We start from the raw sequence: 21563 nt of genomic DNA on the forward strand, positions 1-21563 counted from the left end.
GGCTAAAGACAAGAATTCACCATATGGACAAATTTTGAAGAGTACAGTTCACTTTCTCAGGATATTTCTGACCTGGAATTTCTCTGCAGAATCTACTGAGAAATTGCTGGCAACAGATGGTGATGAACTTTAGGTCCTGCCTGCCACCCATGTCCAGGCAGCTGCCAAGGACAGCAGCATCTTGGGGAAACAGGTTTGCAATCAAGGGGATGTTTGTCCTTTAGACACAGTGTTACTCTGAAGCCTTCAAGACAGTCCATACTTTGCTTCTATTTTATTTTCTGGATTAATATAGAATTTATTATCAAAGGGTACCAACTCTCAATCTCCAATCCCAAAGGACTCTCATATGTGGGTCCCTCTTGAGAGGATGCTCTAGCTTTCACTGTACAGGGGGTGCCTTCTGTATCTCTGGAGAGCTGCCCCATCATGGGACTGAGATCAGAAGTGACAAAAATGTGTCACTAGGGCAGACACAAATGTTCTGATCTGTTATGTGGAAGAGCTGCTAATCAACAAGGAAGCTCTCAATCCTGAAATTGGATGCTCCGGACAGGACCGATTTCCGGTTTTGAGAAGGGTTTTACCTACAAGGACACGACCAGTTTCTGATCAACCACAGTTTGCAGTTAATGAGATAACAGGGAAGTGGGCTACTGAATGGGTTTTTACCAATTCTGTCCAGACTGATTCTTCCAGAAATTAATATGCTTTTGTGGTTTACAGTTCTAATCAAAATATTTGAAGAATGTGGTATATTCTATGCCAGTAAGGAGAAACACTTAAATAAAAACTTAGCAGTTATATAAAAGTATTTTTTAATTTGAGTTAAAACCATAACCTAAGGAGAGACTGAGAATCATAAAGATGTACACAGAGTTCTCTTTTTAATATAGATTTTATAGAACTCTAAATAACAGTTTCTAATTATACTGCAGAAAGGTAAAGGTCAAATATAAACTATAACCCCAGGGAAAGAGAGGAAAAAATTAGGAGTAAAAAAATCTAAGGTCTGCTGAGAAATGGGTGGCCACGCCCATCAAGATGGCCACGCCCATCTTGAGCAAAAGTAATAAATACAGGACCAGCTGCTGTTCCAGAGCCAACTGCCTGCTGATAGTTTAATTTCTAATAACCTCAGAGAAGCTCCACACTAAGTATGCCGGCAGTGATAGACCAGCTGATAAAACTTTTCAATTACCCAACAGATACTCCACACAAAAGCTTCATTTTCACTCCCATCATACCAGGGGGAAAATCTGAAGTCACATTCTTAAAACCACCCTGGAAACATGATATATATATATATTTTTTTTTTTTTCTCTGTAGGATGACATAAAATGCTAATAATCCTTTCACATCTCCCAAAGCAAAACAATTTTTTCCCCTAACAAAACCTGTATACATTTTAATTTTTCACCTTGTTTACAGCATTATAGCTGCTATAGCAAAAGTAATGTTTCTCTTATAGCTTACAAAACACAATGTCAGAAAGTAATTACACTCAAGCTCTGGTTTATGGAGGTATAGGAATCAAAACATATGGGCAGGGAGATGCTGCAGAATTGCAGTAGTTAAACAAAGCCCAGCTGAGCACGACATTTTAATAGACATATTTAGAAAAGAGGAGAGGCAAAAACAAGTTAAATCTTTTGCTCTTAGCTATTCTATTTAAAACCATAATGTGATGATGGAAAAGTGCCAAATCAAAATTCTCCACATCTTTATAATATCAACAGCAGGTTACCAATGCAGAGAACCAAGGTCCCCAACCCTAACTGCTATGAGTCAAACATCACCCACTCTTAGTTGTGAGTGTACTCAACTATGTGCCACAAATATTCTTCGTATTGAGTTTGAATCCTGAGTGGGGTGATCATTCTGGCTACATTATGGGGAAGGGGTCTGTCATGGGCCCTACTAAACCTGGAATAGTACCATGCTATCATGAAGCTGAAATCTGGGAATAAAACAGATATAAAATTTTAAAACTTAAAAAGTAATGATGAACGAGAAGAGACACTTCCAAAAAATCTCCCTTGGAAGAACTAAAGGTTTTCACAGGCATCTATACAACAGGATATGAACATAAAGATGTTTATCACAGCATCGTTTCTAACTGTAATGAACTGGAAACAACCTAAGTGCCATCAATAAGGGACTGGATGAACTAATTACAGTATAGCTACACTGAAAAATTTTATGTACTCATCAGAAAAACAACAAAGTGGAAATTGATGTGGTAAACCCAAAATACATTAAGTGAAAAAGATAAGTTGGTGGAAATGAGTATTGCTATGTAAACACACAGTCCACATATGAACGAATAGTACACATATGCATAGAAAACTCACTAGAGCATAGAACAACCAGACTCTCTAACATTTACCTAAAGGATAAAGGCCAGATACCACATATTTAAAAAAAATATATCTTTTGTTGTAGATAGACACACTACCTTTATTTTATTTATTAATACTTTTATGTGATGCTGAGGTGCGAACCCAATGGCTCATACGTGGTAGACAAATGCTCTGCCGCTGAGCTACAACTCTAGCCCATAACACATATTTTTGGACTGTCGAAGACATTGTCATGTGTTACTTGTATAACTCTTAGGTGGCAAAGAGAGATCAAAATCCACAGAGCAAGAGGGTTCTTTCAGTAACACAGGAGCAAGGTCTCTGAGTGGGGGTGAAGGGAGAATACTGCTGTTATAGTTTGGGTCTGGAATGTCCCCTAAAGGCTATGTGGCACTGCTGGGAGGTGGTGGAAACTTTAGGATGTGAGGCCTAGTTGGAAGAGGTGGGTCAGTGGGGACATGAAATGGAAAGATATATGTTGTCCCTAGCTTCTCTCTGCTTCCTGGTTGCCATGAAGTGAGCAGCTCTGCTCCACCACAGGCCTAAAAGCAATAGAGTCAGCTGACTATGGACTGAACCCTCTGAAGTCATAAACTAAAATAAACCTTTCCTCCTTTAAGTTGCTTAATGTCAGGTATTTTGTCACAGTGATGGAAAATTGACTAACGCAAGTGCTTAATTGTGTGTGTTTCTGAACATTCTTGGCTATTTCTTCCTTTTTGGTTCCCTTTTTCAGAAATAGACTTCACTCAATTTCATTGTCACGTTCGGTAAAACATCTTTATTAGTGCCAAAGGAGTCAAGAAGATTTTCCCGAGGTCCTTTTTTTTTTTTTTTTTTAAATATGAACATTTCCAGAATTAAAAAAAAAAAAAAAAAAAAAAAAAAGATAATATTGCAAAGTCTATTGCTTGGCTTAAGAAATAAAGCAGTACAGAAGTACCTGAATCTCCCTGTGTACTCTTTCCTGATCCATTTCTTTGATGATCAATATCCTAAGTTCACCATTTATCATTTCCATGCATCTTTTTATACTTTTAATACATATGGGTAATCTCATAAAAAATATACAGTAAGCAACATATTGTGTTTTGCCAAATGGTCCCTGTTTGCAGCAACTCTGTGACTATGTTGGGAAAGCAGCCACAGAAAATAAGCAAACAAACAGGAATGGATGAGTTCCTACAAAATTCTACTTAGAAATGGGAGGCAGGCCCATTTGCTGACCTCAGCTTTATACAAATGGCATCACACTGTACCTGTCCTTCTATAGCTTGTATTTTTTTTATCTAAAATTATGTTCCTGAGATTTATCTGCTATCCTATGTAGTTGTAGTTGCCTTAATCCAAACAGTGCTACTCTAAACTGACCAGAGTCTCCACTTGGCCAAACTTGAGTCAGGTTCCTGAACTTTCTCCTAGGCCCATCTGTGCACCTCCTGGTAAAAATCCTGTTTTAGAAAAAAACACTAAGTCGTTTTAGCAAGCACCCTCGATATCCGAGCAGGTTCTTCAAAACCACCACCTCTGTCCCACTGGCTGCGTCTGGTCACCCTGGCCTGAATTCAGTAAGAATCCTGTTAGGTAGGTATGGACAGAATTCCCTTCACCCTGGACACTTCCCCTTGGTAGTTTTCCACCCGCTCTTTGTAAATTTCCACTCCTCCCCCACAACCACTCGCCCTCCCTGTGCAGAACCCCACTGGTTCCCAGACGTACTCCATGATCCTGAAAAGTCTACCTTAGCGCGGTACCAAGTTACACTCAAACACTAGGTATCCTCCATCATTGAGGTTTCCGTGCCATCCCAATGGAAGTGAGATGGTGTCTCGGTATCTGCTGGAACCTGTCTGTTCTTTTGTGTGCTAGGAAGTGAACCCAGGCGCCCACATGCCACTCACATATCCCACACCTCGGCGACATTCCCAGCCTGGTACATGCCTTACTACTAGGAAGGAGAGCAACTCCTCATGTTTTATTGGGTTACTTAGGTTTCATCTTCTGCATAAATCCCACCACGTTTTACTGAACTATTTGGCTTTTTTTTTTTCCTTCCTGAAATGTAGTTTTTTTTTCTTAGACACTAACCTTTGTTGCTTATATGCATTACACCGTCAGTTTCCTTTATAGTTTTCCTTTATACAGTTTTTGATGTATTCATGTACCTAAATTTTAAATTCTCAGTCAAAAGCTACGAATTTTTTTCTTTATGGTTTGTACTCGCTGAGCTTTAAGAACTCATTCCCTAAAGTCATAAAGATACTCAATACATTCCTTCCAAATGTTTTAGTTTAACCTCCTTATTTTCATGTTTTTTGATTCTTATACACCATAACAAAACAAACTCAGTGTAGATTTTTTTTTCCTTCTGGTACTAGTTGGGACTAAACCCAGGAGTACTCTACCACAAAGCTACATTCCCAGTTCTTTATATGTTTTATTTTGAGACAAGGTCTCACTAAATGGTAGAGGATGGCCTTGAACTTGCAATTCTTCTGCCTCAGCTTCCCAAGTTCCTGGAATTACAGGTGTGTGCTATGCTCCTGGCTCCATGTGGATTTTTGAAAACATGGATAATCAATTGTTCCAGCACCATTTGTTGCTATAATAGCTGTGTCCCTCACTGATCTACAAGGCCACCTCTATTGAAAGAATGGACATTTTTTTAAGCTGTCTGTTTTATCTCAACTTCCTAAGGTCTCCCTCCCAGTAATGGGAACAAAGCCCCTAAAGCTGTTCCAAGAAACAGCCCCAAATAGAGAGTAAAAGAGTAAATTGAGCCAGATAGCTAGATAGTGCTCAAACAGTAGGATTACCAGAAACTATTGACCAGAATCTACGCCCTGTTGTAAAACATTGTGAAACATGTTGTATGTTATCAGCCAACTCAGACCCCCTTTGGAATTTCCCGGCAGCTTTGTTCCCCTTTTTTCCTTTTTTCCCCCCTTTTTCTCCCTTTCATGTGCGACCCCTCCCGATGTGTGGTTTTCTGCCTTTATAAACTTGTAAGATTTTCTGCTCGGGACTCGACTCCTCTACTCCTGTGCGAGTTACGAGTCGGGTCCCAGTGCGCTGGAATAAACACCTCTTGCGATTTGCATCAAGTGAGCCTCCTGCGGTTGATTGGGGTTGCCGTCGATCCGAGGGATAGAGTTGGGGGTCTCCTTTTTGGGGGTCCTACACTATTATATCAGATGGTACAGAATTAGAGATAGCCCACCTGTTTGTGGGCTCCCTATTGTGTCTATTCTGTCCTCGTGACCTATTTTTCCATTTGCTACAAAACACTGTCTTAATTACCTATAAGAATCTACCTCCAAGCCCTACTTGATACTTGATCTTTAAAATTGTCTTGGATAGTTTTGCTCTTCCTTGTACATTTTAGAATCAATTTCTTGAGTTTCTTTCTTTCTTTTTTTTTTTTTTTTTTTTACATTTTTGTGATTTGTAATGAAATTCTATTAAATTTTATGAATGGGTATCAGAGATGATGACAGGTGGTTTTAAAAAGGCTTTAGAGACACCAAGATTCAAATAGTCATTTTTTTGAGACACAGAGTTAAGGTTCTTTGCTTCGCTATCTTTCCTTTTTGCTGCTGTGAATTATCTTCCTGCAGCAGCAAAGCATTTGAGATGAAGTAGCTAGTTATTCAGACCCAAGAAGTTATTGAGATCTATTATTTATCGCTCATGGGGTGATAAAAAGAGTTCCTAATTTTCTGTTCATGGCACTGATCGCCACAGGACTTAACATTCGTTATTATCTTTAGCTCCTATTTCCCTCTAATTAAGTTCCCAAACTGCTATTCCATGGCACTTTCTTCTAGATGTTATTAATAGCTACGTCTGGAAAGGGAAGTTACAAACTCAAATAAATTTTTAAATTGATGTATAGTATAGCTCTCACTTGGAGCTTTATAAAATACTTTATAGAGTATCAAAGGGTCTGAGTGGTACCACAGTAAAGAAATATGTCTTATTTTCATTACTTCAGACTTCTTTTTTTTTTTTTGTACATGAACATTCTTACCCTTTCTCCTCCCACCCCATCTCTCTCTTTCACTCTTTCTCAAGTTTCATTTTGGCAAGGGGATGCAGTGATGGCTGGACATTGAACCCAGGCCTCATGCATGCTAAACACACACTACCACTAAGCAAGACCTCCAGCCCTAGTATTTACTTCTTGACATACTGATTCTCCTACAGGAGATTGTCCTTCAGGACAGCAATTTGGGAGGTGGTATGTTTTATTTAGACTCTAAGGTTGAGACAAGAAGAATTCAGATACTTCTGACTTTCACACTGATCAATCAACAACAAGCAAATAAAAAAATCAATATCAAAAGAAAGTCATCAAGAGATACCCATCAAGACTCTTAGAACTGCTTCCACAGTACCGTTTAGCTCAGAGGTCTGAAGTGTTGGTTTAAGCATAATAAAAACCCTTCCTTTAACATGACAAGAGTTATACTTCCTTCTTGTTTCAGAACTGAAATCAAAGAACAGGCAGACATCTCTAATTTTTTCACCTCTCACTGGGAAAGCTACAGGAGTGTTTGGTCTTGTAAAAACACACACAAGAGAAATGTGTTTCTCTTATCCTTGCTGGGCTTTGAGCCCATCATTCTTGTTGCTGAGTGGTCTGAGGAGAGCCAAAAAACATACCAAAATTAAGTGACTTTGTGTTTAAATTTTCTTCTTTCTGCTTCGTGGATGCAGTAGGTATTAATCTGCCTGACGCGCTGCTGGCCAGAGGGGGCCGCTCTGCCCAGCTCAGGGTGCCAGCAGAGCAGGCTCCTGCCAGTCTCACCAGGGACCCTAGATGGAAAACAACCGTCTCTTGAAAAGACATTTCTCCTTTCTTACGTGGCATTACTCCTTGCTGTCACAAACATATTCAATAACAGTCGTGGGTGAGCTTTTGAGAGTTGGGTTCTTTCCCAATTTGCAAGGGAAAAATACTGACGTTTCCCTTTCTACAGCTGGCGTTCATTAATTCAAATAAACAGTTATTCATTAAGTGTTTATTGTGGGCCAAGTGCTAGGGTGACCAAGACCAGAGAACTTGACTGTATAAATGAGGGAGTAAAGAATAATCGGAATACTTTCCAAACATCCTCTAGAGTACCACAGCACAGCCTGAAATAGCAATGTAAAGACCTGGATCTTGACTTTCGGGTAAATAGATTCACAGATTAGGAGTGTAAATCCAAAAACAATGGGAGAACAGGAAGCTGGGGATGTTTTCCTGTTTTCTATTCCATCCCAAGCCAGACTAGCTCCCCAACCCCCAAATATCTATTAGCTATTAAGTAAGCAAGAGGATGGGGCCACCCAGAATAATGACGCAGCCGTGCAGGCATCTTCTGTTTTCCCCAGTGCCAGCGCACTTGGCTTTCCTTGACAAGATTAGCTCTCAGAGTAGCCCACTGCTCCGCTGATCACTTCTAACAGGAAATTCTTCCTCTCAGGGTGCAGAAATCCTCCCCTTCCATGCCCCCCCCCCCCCGACATGCATTTGGCACTCTGGAACTTTAGGAGCATCACTGAACGATGCTCTTCATTGCTGCTTTAGACTCTGAAATTTTAAGCCTTCAGCAAAGTCAATGAAACACGACAATCAACACCTACATGTCTTTCCTCTATTCACCAGCTACTAATAGTTGCATCTTCATCTGTTTCTCCATTCTATACCTCAGAATAATGCTAATAAATGGGATCCAAAACTGATTTCATATTTAAATTTTCCTAATTGCTCTCCTTCCAGTTTTTAAAAAAAATTTGGAATTTTCTAAATACCAGATTTTTAAAAAATATGCATACTGAATCTAGTTATCAATGTCTCTCTGCTCCCCACCCCCATTTCCACACTGGGAATTAAACCCAAGGGTGCTCAATCACTGAGCTAATCCCAGCCATTTTTGTTTTTCATTCCAAGTCCGGGTTTCATCTAAATTGGCCAGGCTGGCCTCAAACTTGCCATGCTCCTGCCTCAGCCTTCCTAGTACCCGGGACTATAGGCATGCACCAACATAACCTGCTCTTTGATCTGTCTCAATCTAAAATATTCTCCAAGTCTCTTTGTGTTTTTCAAGGTATCTTTTTTTGCTGGCTGGGACTACTACATACGTGTATCTGTATGTTATGGGCCAGGCTACATGGGCAATGACCAAACAGACTCTATTTTACCCTGAGACTCCCTGTCACAGAAGAAATGCTTCTCCTGTGAGAAAACTCCGCCTCTGCTATCCTGATCCTGCTTAGTGCACCTTGCTTAGAAATGAAGATGTTTTTGTTCTCATACAATGTAAAATTGTTCTCTTTTTAGTTCCCAATTTTCTTGGACTATGTACCCTGTCACAGAATGATTGTCTAGACGTTAGTAACCATTCTTTAACTTGTATTCAACTAGGGTCGCTTTGACCCACTTCCCCTTCTGCTTATGATTTTAGATGTCTTGATGTTTGTTTATGGTTTTAAATCATAGCAACAGTTGCTTATGATCAATGTACTGGCTTTACTTATGGTATAAAAGGTGTACTCTAACCCTTGAGGGAGTCGAAGGGTGTAGATGGCAGCCTGCCCCTCTGTCCACCAGCTGGTGAATGAAGATGGTTCCGTTTTCCCTGCTTTAAGATTGACTCAGTGATTCACTGCAATCTCGCCATGACGTGTGTGCACTGCTGACTGCATCTTCCGTAGGCTCACAGGGCCAAGTTGTCTCACAAGTGAGGATGCACGAGTTGACTTCTGGATGAAGTAGAGACCACCACCTCTCTCCATTAAAAAAGTAAATGTTCCGATTTTGTGATTAAAAACTAAACTGTGGGGTGATTGTCTAAGGTCACGTGAACACCTGGGCCCACACCGCCACTCTTCGTTGTTTTTATTTGTTCTGAGTCGGGGATGGAACCCAGGGTCCTGCACACACACTGGGCCTGGGCTCTGCCTGAGCTACATCCCCAGCAGCCCTTTATAGAAGGGTCAGCTGCCACTGATGACCCTTGCCTACACCAGCAATGACACGGAGAACTACACAATGATGATATTCTTGAGTCTATCACTCATTCTACATGGATTTTTAAAAACATATTTTAACCCATTATTATCTTCTTTTTGTCCTGAAATCGTCCCAAATTTGACTGGTGGAAGCCTCTTTCTCCCCATCCCTCTTTATTTATTTATTTTTTAATTTTTGGGGTGCCCTGGGATCCAACCCAGGGCCCCATGCCTGCCAGGCAAGCATTCTACCACTGAGACACATACCAAACCCAGTGGAAGTCTCTGGAAGCTATGGGCTGTGTCTTTTTTGGCATGACCCCATTAGCTGAGCACCTAACCTCCTATCTCAGCTCAGAGTCCAGTCTCATGAACTCTCTCTGCCGCAGACCTGAAATCAGCTATTACTTGGAGTGCCAGGCGAGGAACAATTCTTGAGTCTCCTCTATTTACCTGTCAGTTACCACTTCTGTCCCAAATACATCCCAGAACTTCCATGTCTAAGCTAAATTTTCTCAATTCTTCAACCCAGACTCCCTATGATTAAGCTTTGACTTTTCCCTCATTTTTCCTGTCCCAACACCAGCTACTATATTCTTGATCAGAGAGGTCTGTACCTCTCTGCATCAGAATCATTGGGGGACTTGCTCAATATTCAGACCTCAAGAATGTACTCCAAAATTAATGAATTGAATATTCTCTGGGGTGGGCCATGGGGTGCTGTTCTGTTTTTTAAGTGCTCCATGGATACCAATGTAGCTGCTCCACCACACACTGTGATTTTTCAAGGCCTTGTGGCTCCAGGACTGGATAGAGTATCCACAGTGTGGCCTAGAGTTACCACTTGTGTTATAGCAGGTATTATACTTCTCCCAATGCAATCAGATCAGTACAGACCATTTGGGAGGGTTTGCAGACAATCACAAAAATCTTGATTCCTGGTGAACTGACAAAGAACTAAATCAAGATTTTTTTCAACATGTTCTTTCAGTTACATTTCTTCCATGTATTTATGCTCCACTGGTGTTTTATCATTTGAACTTTTTTTTTTAACAATTCCAACTTCATGTCTTCCACAGTTATGTATGCTCTCAGAGTCCCCTTATGCTGCCTTTTTAAAATCATTTTTTAAATTGTTTTAAAAATCAATCTTGTAAACTTTTGTGATTGTGGTAGTAGGCACATGCTTTGATATGTCTGTCAAAACTCAGAGGACGCATGCAAAGATTAAAATTTAACATATATAAATTATACCTGAAAAATAATTAGTCAAGATGCTAAATATGCAAGTATATTCCTCTCTCAGATTAGGTCACACTGACTTATTTAATCAGTATGTACTGATTAAAGGGAAGAGAGGGAAATAAGCCAAAAGGAAGGAAATGAGAACAAAATAATTTATGAAGATGTATCTGTCACTGATTGAAATTTTCAAAGTAACACATGTCTTCCAGGTAGTAATTTTATAAAGGATATTTATTCAGAGAATAACAATATTTCCCTTGTAAAGTTTTTCTGGGGCTGGGGTTGTGGCTCAGTGGCAGATCACTTGCCTAGCATGTGTGAGGCACAGGGTCGGATCCTCAGCACCACATATAAATAAATAAATAAAATAAAGGTATTGTGTGTCCATCTACAACTAAAAAAAAAAAAAAAAAAAGCCTTCCTGGATGTCACAGAAGATTCCAATACACAGTTACCCTAAAAGGGATACTTGTGTTGCCTCCAAACAATGTTTTTCAAATATATAAAATAGTTAAAGACCATAAACTCCTACCTTGAAGAACGATGCTCTGGTTTATTTCGTTCGTTGCGATCTGTAAGGAAAGAAGACAATTGTAAGTCAAATGCTCTATTTTTATTTTTTTAGTTGTCAATGGACATTTATTCATTTATTTTTATGTGGTGCTGAGAATTGAACCCAGTGCCTCACACATGCTAGGCAAGCGCTCTACCCCTGAGCCACAACCCCGGCCCTGCAAATGCTCTTTAAGAGCCACTGGAAGAAGTTTTTAAACACCAGCTGCCCGGACATCAGATTTCACAAAGAACCACTCAGGTGACCACATCCTCCCTGCATGATGCTCCTCATCAGGGTGGAAGACTTGTCTCCTGGCAGAGGAGGGAGACAGGAGCAAGGAAGGACAGGCAGAAAAACTTACGGTTTGTTAAAGTAACGCACTTGGAAAATATGTCATGACAAGTATTATTTCATTTTAAAAGATCTTTGCTGTGTTAAACACTTTGCTAAAACCCAAACAGATTTAGCCAAGGAAGGAAAGTAAGGAAACTGAAAAGCCACAGATTACGCAGCTCAAAAAAATCATCCCATGAATCATGGTTGGCAGAAGCTTCTAACAGAATGGGGAGGGGAAAATGAGCCATCAGCTACAACATCTGCAAATACACGGAGCCCAGCAGTCTCATCCTTAACTCTCTCCCATCCAGAGCATCTCAGAAGTTGATTTCCACGTTGCACCAGTACTTAGGTATAATGTGCTATCTGTAAACATTTTTTTGGTTGTCACATTGGGGAGGAGGGAGCTCGAGTGAGTAGAGACCAGAGACACTGTTACTGTGTCCTACAATGCACAGGACAATCCCCCCAATAATTATCTTACTCCAAAGGTGAGAAATTCCACTTCAGGATAAGAAGTAAGGACACAGCTGCTTGAAGTTTTCAAAAGTGTTTCTCTAGACTGCTACAAAGTGCCATTAGTGACATTAATCAACCCAAAGATAATCACATTCAAAAGAAACAACAACAAAACCTACGAGCCGTCTGTTTTTGAGTCTGAGAAACTGCTTCTTCCCTAGAACATGCTTAAAAATAAAACACAAACGAAGTCTCAGTGGGATGGAAAAACTGACAAAGTAATATACAAATGATGACAGAGTTCTGTTCAATTTCTTTTTAAAAAAATCTTATGGAATATTATCAATATAGGTTCCGATAATATCTTCTGAACTGATGTTAAAAAATACCAATTGAATAGCAAAGTAAAGATGAGTCAGTAACTGTTATTTTCCCCTTATCTTCATTGCTGGTGGGGCAGCAAGAAGACAACGTAAACATACTCTAAAACTTCTAGAGAGATGGAAGACTTCTTGGATTTTCAAAGTTAGATCTATGTACCAGTTCTTTCTGAATGGATTCAAATAAAGAAGAAAAAATTTTAAGCCCAGGCATGAGTACACATTAAACCAGTTTTTGGAACCACAGTAGAACACATGTGTTTAGATACAGTGCTCCCCAAGCGTACAACGTTCATGTTTCCTATTCTGATTTCTTCACACTGATTTAGTATTACCGTACCATAGAAAACTTTTAATTTCATTTGGTTGGGCCCCTTCCTTAAATTCAAATATCACGTTTTTCACTTGTTGAGTGTTAAAGTCACAGTCATACTGAGGTGGACTTCAGTCATCTCTAAAAACCATTCCTCTCTAGCTTTTATTTAGTTTTGCTAACAGAAGTAAAACTGGAAACTGGATAGAGAGTAGTTACCCGCAAATAACAAAGCAACAACTCTTACCTGTGGCTAAAGATGAGCTAAAACTGCCTGGGATGTCATTTGCTGTGGCTGTGACCCTGGTTTTGTAGTTTATTTAGTAAATGGCAAATCCCCCACCAGTCTCCATAGTGGTGTAACACACCAGAGAGGAGGAGAAACAGAGTCACGATGTGATGCGTGTCAACAAGCCCCAGCATCCAAGGGCTTCCCTCCGGGCCCATTCTGATTGGCAGATGTGCTATGACCAGTCTGCACAGCTGGAATGTAGCCACTCGGGAAGCAAACAGCTCCCAGCCCTCCTCCATTCTTGGTTGAAACAGGAAATTCTACACTCATTTTCATACTCTCTGCTCTAAGAAAATCCAAATGCCTTCCCACAGTACTTCTCTCTTGAACCAGTGAATAAAATCCAAGAAAAGAACTTGATGAGCTGTTGGAGGACATTTTAAACATTGTCCTGTAAATCCAGTCTTAGTGTTGTATTAGATTGCTATGTAAATAAGCACACGCAATGTCTAAAAAATGTTACTCCTGGGAGCATGAAGAGTTGATAATTTGAGGGTAAGTGGACATTATACACTACTTAGATATTTTCCATTCCCCATCATTGGAACAAAGGTTCTTGGATGGAGGATTTTTTTTTTTCTCAAACTTTAAAAATAACTGGATAGCACATTTTGTCACACAGTCGTCTTTTAGCTTGAATATACGTAAGTATGTATGTTGCTTCTCTGTGTGCTTTATATACTTACACTTTAAAAATATTTATATTTTATATACTTACATAGGAAGCAAAGTAATTTTTCACAGTAGCCAAGAATATTGTGCAATTCTCAAGAAATACATTAGTGGGAAGGCAAAATTTATGGCAAAAATGAGCGATTAGTATTTTGGTCCAAAAGCCAAGACTGCACAAAACAAATCACAGAGGGCAGATCCAGGCTTTGCTTTTCTGCCAACAATAACAAAACATCTGGATAAAATCCCCTTAAGAAAAATGAGAACAGATCAATAGCAAACATGGAAATTTCATTTTGGCTATACACTGGGCTCAAAGAGTAAGAATTTTTTTTTTAAAATTTCAAATGAAATAATCTTTAGCAACATTCCCTCCATATTTTTTTTTAGTTTTTAATTTTTAAATAATTAGGAGAGAATAAACTTGCGGAGGCTTTCTGAACTTTTGCATATTCAGATATGAATAAATTACTAGATTAAAGTAATTTATTACTTTAATAAATTTAGAGGACACCATTTGCATGAAAAATTTTTTAAATAAAATGTCTTAGCTGGGTGTGGTGACGCACACCTGTAATCTGAGTAGCTCAGGAGTCTGAGGCGGAAGGATCGCCAGTTCAAAGCCAGCCTCAGCAACTTAGCAAGGCCCTAAGCAACTTAGCAAGACCCTTAGCAAGACCCTGTCTCTAGATAAAATATAAAAAGGGTTGGGGATGTGGCTCAGTGGTTAGACAGTTCTAGACTCAATCCCCAGGACCAATAATAGTAATAAAAAATAATAATAATAGAAGAAGAAGAAGAAAATTAAAATAAAATGCCTTAACTTTAAAGTTTACCTGCCAAATACTGCACACACTGTACCAACTCTGGGGACCCACCAGGTAAGCCTGATAGGTTTGGTCACCAGCAGTGATTCTCAAGGTGAGGGCAGGCGGCTGGAGGACCAGGGGAGGGTTGCTGGTTTTGGATGTCACACAAGCACGCACACACACAGCCACAAACACCGCGTGTTCCCCACCTCACTCATCCCTGCCTCTTGGTTAGTAAAGCTAATTGAGGAAGTGGAAGAATATCCTGTGAGCACAAAGACAAAAACAAAGCCGAGCTGGCACAAGGTCTGTTGAGGGCTGTGTGTGTACAAATGCAGGAAGACGGCAGGAGGGCTGAAGTGGAGGGACCCACGGAGAGCCAGGTGACTGAAGCATCTCTAGGGGAGGGGTGGGGAACTGCTGCAGGTCAGAGAAGGCACGCACCCCAGATTATCCACACCTTCATGGTAACTTCGAGTCCTAAGTGATCTAGATATGTGTGGCACACTGTGTACTTGGGCATCACAGTGCTTATGCAGACACAGTCCCTGCTCTGGTAGGGACAACTTTTTGGCAAAGGCTAAAAAGATCGCACTGATTCAGGATCTGAATCTAGTAATATGACACATACTTTGAAACAGAGATGACAAAAATGCAAATGTCATCTTTTACTCTGATTAAAACTAAGAAGAATAGCCAACTTGGAATTTATTAGAATCTGTTGTAAGAATTCAGGCTTTGATGATTTGGCTTTGATTACTTGACTGAAGAGAAGTCAAACCTCATTGGGTAGGGACTGACTTCACTAAGTAAGTCAGCAGTGCGAGGTCTTCCTCTTTGAAACAGGAGGAAGACTCAGTCTCCATAAATGAACAAAGGTGCACCCACCAGAGGGGAGGAGGTAATGTAAAGGGAATCTGTCCTCTACCTCATGTTAGAGTAGCAAGACCTCTCTAATTTAGGAAGAGTAGAATTCATGAAGATTCTGTAGCATACTCACAAGCATCACTGATGAGTTCCAGTTTGGTATTATACAGATGATTTTCTTAGGGTCCCCCTAGATTGACTTGGTTGTTCCCAGATGATCCTCTGCCTGGGCCTCCTGATAGTTGGGACTACAGATGTGCTGCCATGACTGGCCTATTATGTTATTTTTCAAAGATGGCCCAGCCTGGCACAGTGGTATGCTCTAGCCACTTGGGAGGCTGAGGCAGGAGGATCACAAATTTGAGGCCAGCCAGGGCAACTTAGCAAGACCATGTCTCAAAACAAAATAAAAAGGGCTGGGAATGTAGCTCAGTGGTAGAGTGTTTGCCTAGCATGTATGAGGCTCTAGGTTTAATCCTTACCCGTGGGACATGGCAATTTTTATATCAACGTGCAGAGATGTTGTGTCTTGTGTTTGTCTTATTTTTGTTGGAGCCACTCTTTGCTCACGGTTCAGCCTGAGCCATGGTATTTTGTCTTATTCTGTTGTTTTTTATAACAGGTTGGGGGGTGTTTGACAGCACTGTGGCCTTGGTCTCTAACTCTGTGTGATAATAAATGGCACTGTCTCACACAAAAAATAAATAAATAAAATATGGACCAATCCTATCTATTTTGTACTACTTAAAATTCCATAAAGTCTGAAATAGAATTAGTCATGTGCACATAGGGGCATTTTGGTCAATGATGGACCACATACATGATGGTGGTCCCATAAGATTTTAATGGATCCTATTGCCTGGTGACATTGTACCCTTCACAACGTCATCATAGTATAATACATTACCCATGTGTTTGTGCTGACGCTGGTGTAAACAAACCTCCTGTGCTGTCACTCATAAAAGTATAGCACATACAATTATGTACAGCACAATATTGATAATAGATGACCAGACTACTAGTGGTTTATGTGTTTACTACACTTCATTATTATTTTAGAGTATATTCCTTCTACTTAGAATCATTAGGCAACACACATCTGTATTTACAACAATGTCATTTACCTGTTTACCTATGATACAGAGATTAAATAAATGAACCCATCCATTAGATGACACAAGATATTCAGGGCACACGAGTCTTACTTTGATGGCTACTTAAAGACAGCAGCACTGCTTCTCTACAGGTAGAACGTGGGTGGAATTTTACATGTTGACATCAGAGTTTCGAAGACTTTTCTACAAATTTTAAATGGTTCTTTTATTTAGAACCATTTAAACTGAAAAAATGTATATATATGTACATTAAACATATAAATGATATATATATAAAAATTATATATATAAATATATATAAATAAAAAGAAGCTAATGCTCATCGCACAAACATTCCTGACACTAATTACCTATTCACCTCCCCTTTCTAATTCCATTTGACCACCCTTGTTTGGGTGTCTCAGAACTGACTTTTATTTACTTAAGATTTCCACAGTGACTACTGTTTTTGTTTTTGTTTTTTTGAGGGGGGGCACAGTACAGAGCATTGAACTCAGGGGTGCTTAAACACTGAGTTATACCCCAGTCTCCTCTTTTCCCTTGGACACAGAGTCTCACTAAGTTGCTGAGGCTGGCCTTGAACTTGTGATCCTCCTGCTTCAGCCTCCCAAGCTGCTGGGATGAGAGGTATGTGCCACCGCGCCTGGTACTGATGCTCTTTTAAATGGTAGCTTTTCAGAAAGTATGTACTTCTTGTTGTCCACACTGTTGAACTTACATAAGAAAGTTCCTGCTCTCTTGGTTGAAAAAGTCAAGAATTTAAAGAGGATCTTTGCGAACAGCCACTGTAGGAGGAAACCAGGCCATTATGAAACTGTCTCCGTGGCTGCTTCCTGGTTTCTGCGGGCAGGTGGAAAAGCTCAGACCACTCCACTCTGGATGCTGACATCTTTCATTCATTCTGATCCTTAGTAAGGTGACTGACCACTGAAATGCACTCCTCATCACAGGGAGGTGGGGGGAGGAAAGGGGTTTTCTCAGTGCAGGATTTATGTTCCAACAAAGCAGCGGCCTGTCTACGGAATGTCTCCTCCTTCCCTTGCCCATTGTTTTGACCCTCATCTTGGGTTCTTATTTCATCTGTCCTGTCCTGACTGGACTTCCTGGCTCCCATCTCTTCTCTTCTAACCCAGCCATACTGCTGGCCAGATAAACCCAGGCCTCAGAGAACTACGAATCACGACCTGCTGCAAATCCTAGGGGGGTAACTGAGGCAATGCCAGTGACACCATCTGCATGTGACCTGTGTCCTGCAAGTGCCCCATAACCCCTGTTAAAAGGCAGCTGGCCACTGACTGGGGTGACCCAAGACTCAGGTGTGTTTTGCCTACACCCTGGGGGAAGAACACTGTCTTCGCAGAGTTTTCCTGAGGGTAGATGAATTAAAAGGGTATAAAAAGCTTAGTTCAGTACCTAGAACCTCAATTCTAATTGTTACTGCTACTCTTATTACGTTTGTCGTTGTTCTGAGATGGGGTCTCGCTATGGTGCCCAGGCTGGCCTTGAATTCCTCATCTCAAGCCATCTTCCTCCCTCAGCCGCAGGAGTAGCTGGGACCACAGGTATGTGCCATTGTGCCCAGCTGACTTTTCTTACACTTAATACCTGGCTCAAGACCCATCTGCTATTTATTTCTCTTTATAAATTATTTAATACATTGAGCATTTATTTAAATGTTCCCCCCGAACAACAATCTTAATGTTAAAAAAAAATAGGTATGTTGTGATATTTGGTGGGCATTTTTCTTGCGTTTCAGACATTAACTGAAATGTATTTTTTTTACATACCATTATTTCTAAGTCTAGTGGACTGATTTTTCAACATGATGCCTATACATACACGTACAAAATCATCTACAAGTGTTTAAATGAACCTAAATTGTTGGCCCTAATTTTGATCATGTTTTCATTTCTCCTTTCCTGAAAATAAAAAAGTGTTATTTTGACAATTAAGCTTAGCATATTGTGCTGTAGATTATCCTTCAATGAATTATTAAGTGTTTGAATTTTATTATACCACCAATAACTGATTAAAAAGAACCAAATATTTCTAGTAAAAGAAAAAAAAAAAAAAAAAAAAGAACCACTTTCTGCATGGAGCTGACCCCAATTCTTCTTTCTCTTTCTTCGACATCCTTGTATCAGTTCCTTTGTGGCTTAAAAACAACAAAACGTTGTTATCTCACAGCTGTGGAGGCCAGAGGTCAGAGTGGGTCCACGCCACTCCTCGACCCTTGGCACAGGGCAGCATGCACTGCTGGCTAAGGTTCCAGACTGCGTCTGCTCCCTGACTCTATGCAGCGTGTCTGGCGAAGGCCAGGACGCTCACAGCCGCCGCTTCATGGTCAGCCTGTAGATGTCTGCTGATGGTGGTCATGTCCAATGCCCTCCCATTTCATTTTCTGCCCAGCATCTTTTATGCTATGGCTGGTTTGCTGACAGAGCTGATAATGCTGAAAAGTATGTCTCCCTCAGAATTCTCACGCATTTTTTTGCTTTTTATAAACATAATAGTGATTTAAGAGTCACCTTTGTCCTAAAACAATCCACATTTAGTCTATTCTTCTGTCTCAAAGTAGCCATTATGAAACCAAACCACACATTGGAAAAAAAAATTATAGCACATATGAATAGGAAGATAACCAGCTATTTGGTGGCCAGGTGTTATTTCTTTTTAATAATTCTTCTTTGAAATGTTTCAACTGAATCATTTCGATTGTCGAATTCAACTGTCTATTGAATCTGGGGCTTTTTAGGATTGGAGCTTTATGATGTCAGTAGTTTCAGAGATGAAACATCAGAGCTGCCATGGGTACTGTACCCTGCTCACCTGGTTTTGTAGAAACTTCAAGAAGACAGACATTTCATCAGAGCTGCTTGGTCCCAGGAAGCAAGGGAGGGAGGGGGAAGAAACGGAAGCTGGCCCTGTGACAGGGTGTCAGCACCCCTTCTGGCTCCCGCCACCTCAAGCTCTTACCTTAATAATTACTTTCATACCCCTTTTTGTTATAAAAAAATCTCTGTCTTAGCAAGCAAAACTTGTGACTTAAGCATGAACAAAAAGACCTTTTGGTTAAAAATAAATATCCTCTAATTGCCAAATGAAAACTATCAGGCCCAAATTAAAATTCTTAGGCCCCTCCTGAAGGTTTTTCTTAAGGAATCATAAATTTTATCTGGAATAAGATACGCTACAAGAAAGGAGGACTGAGAAGGTGACCCAATAACAGGGATTGCTTTCAGTGTTTCTGAAATTATAATAATTTCCTGAGAGTCACAACACACACTAGGATCTCAGCAGTGCCGAGAAATCCGGCAATTTAAAAAATGCACTTGACTTTGTTTGACACAGCATTGCCCAAACTAACTCGAGGAAGAAACAGCTCTTACCCAGTTGGACTTGGTATCTGGCACCTGAGCATCAACGATGTTCTCTCATCGCCACCATCACTTCCCAAGGAAACCAAGGTCACCTACCCAAAGCTGGGTCTTGGCCATTTCCACCTGCAACATCATGCCTGACAGAGCTGGCACTTCTCAAGGGAACTGGACATCACCTGGCACAGGGCAAGTGCAAAAGCGAGCGGGAAGTAGTGATAAATGACCAGATCCTATCAGATGCAAACCTGATCTTGTCAGATCTTATTGAATGTGTTCTTTCTTTAATCTCACCACTTATCTTTGATTTTACATTGTTTAGGTAAATTTGTGTCTCTTAACAATGTCAGGTTCCACAAAGGTGTGAGTGCCTCCAGGTATCTTATACTGGGTGGTGCCCACACTGGGAAGATAAGACATATTCCAAGATGACAATCTAGGTAGTATTTTTTTTTTTTTTTTTTTTTTTTTTTTTTTGAGATAGAGTCTTACTAATGTTGCCCAGGCTGGCCACCTGGTCTCAAATGATCCTCCCACATTAGTCTCCCACTCCCAAGTAGCTGGGATTACAGGTGAGCACCACCATACCATACCTGGCTCTGGATTGTGTGTGTATACTCTGTTTTGTGTTTATGGAGATACATGGGATCAAACCCAGTATCTCAAACATGCAGGACAAGCACTCCACACTCAGCTACACCTCCAGTTCCCTGGTAGACTTTAAAAGCAGAAACTCTAAGTCAACAAGCTTGAGTGCATAATTCACAATTTATTCTCTGAATGACCTCAGTAAAAATATTTTATTTCTGTAGGCCTCAGTATCCACATCTGTAAAGGAGGGATAAGTACCCATCTCATCTAACTGAAGATTATACGAACAAATGTACATAAAGCATAGTACCTTTGCTAACTATAATAGTTGCTCAATAAAACATTCACTATGATGAGAATATCAGGATACTCACAAAGTTCATAATACTGCAGGCAGAATTAGCTAAAAGGTCATTTATACTTTGGCCATCATGGACTTTTTAAATCTGTGGATTTTTTTCTTTCCTTATTACTGGTCAAGAGGATAGGATAGGAATGTACTAATAAAATAATTCCTAAGCCCTCCCGTACTAAATGGTTCTAGCCTCCTTCTCCTTCTTTCCTTTCCAGTTCTTTGTAGCCACTGGCTATTATGAAAAATTAATAAATCCACCTTTCATTTTACAACTGGCAGAAGTGGTAAATAAGCCCCCAAAGCAAGCAGAAGACTGAAGAGAACTAAAAGACAGATCCTGTTCTGTAGGAGGAAAAGCTGTCAACTTGAGATCTCCATCCTCTCATTCTCTATAGCCCTGAGACCTTTCCCTATTGCTAGTTCATCCCCAGGGTAATAATCCCTCAGTCATTTTTAAGGCTTAAGAACCCCCAAATGAATTTCCTGAGTAGGACAGTGAGTGGTATAAAGGAACTAAATAGATCAAATACAAATATTACGATTACGAAAACCATACTTCAGAATAATATGAATTTCTTTCATAAGAATCCAGAAAACAAAAATTAACATTGTTATTTCAGGTGCCAAAGGATGGACAACCTCTCTAACCACAGTTTGCTTTTGCAGCTGTTAGGGTGAAAATAGATTTTTTTTTTTTTCTTTAAAGGGCAAAAGACAAGCTGGGGATGTAGCTCAGTGGTAGAACGCTTGCCTAGTATGCCTAAGGGGCTAGATTCAATCCCTAGTACCACAAAGAGAGAGAAGGTAAAGGCCAAAGATCTGTAAGTCTCCTCT

The 21563-nt window shown here is 40.2% G+C and overlaps 1 protein-coding gene across 1 annotated transcript in view; it reads right to left on the reverse strand.

Annotated features, from left to right (window-relative positions):
* SH3D19 (SH3 domain containing 19) overlaps window positions 1–21563 on the reverse strand; it is a 186874-nt gene that overhangs the window by 83335 nt on the left and 81976 nt on the right. Inside the window, 1 exon segment of the mRNA XM_079154185.1 lies at window positions 11140–11179. Coding sequence (XP_079010311.1) covers window positions 11140–11179 — 40 coding nt within the window.

Source organism: Sciurus vulgaris, assembly GCF_902686455.1.
Source record: "Sciurus vulgaris genome assembly, chromosome: 9".
NCBI lineage: Eukaryota > Metazoa > Chordata > Mammalia > Rodentia > Sciuridae > Sciurus > Sciurus vulgaris.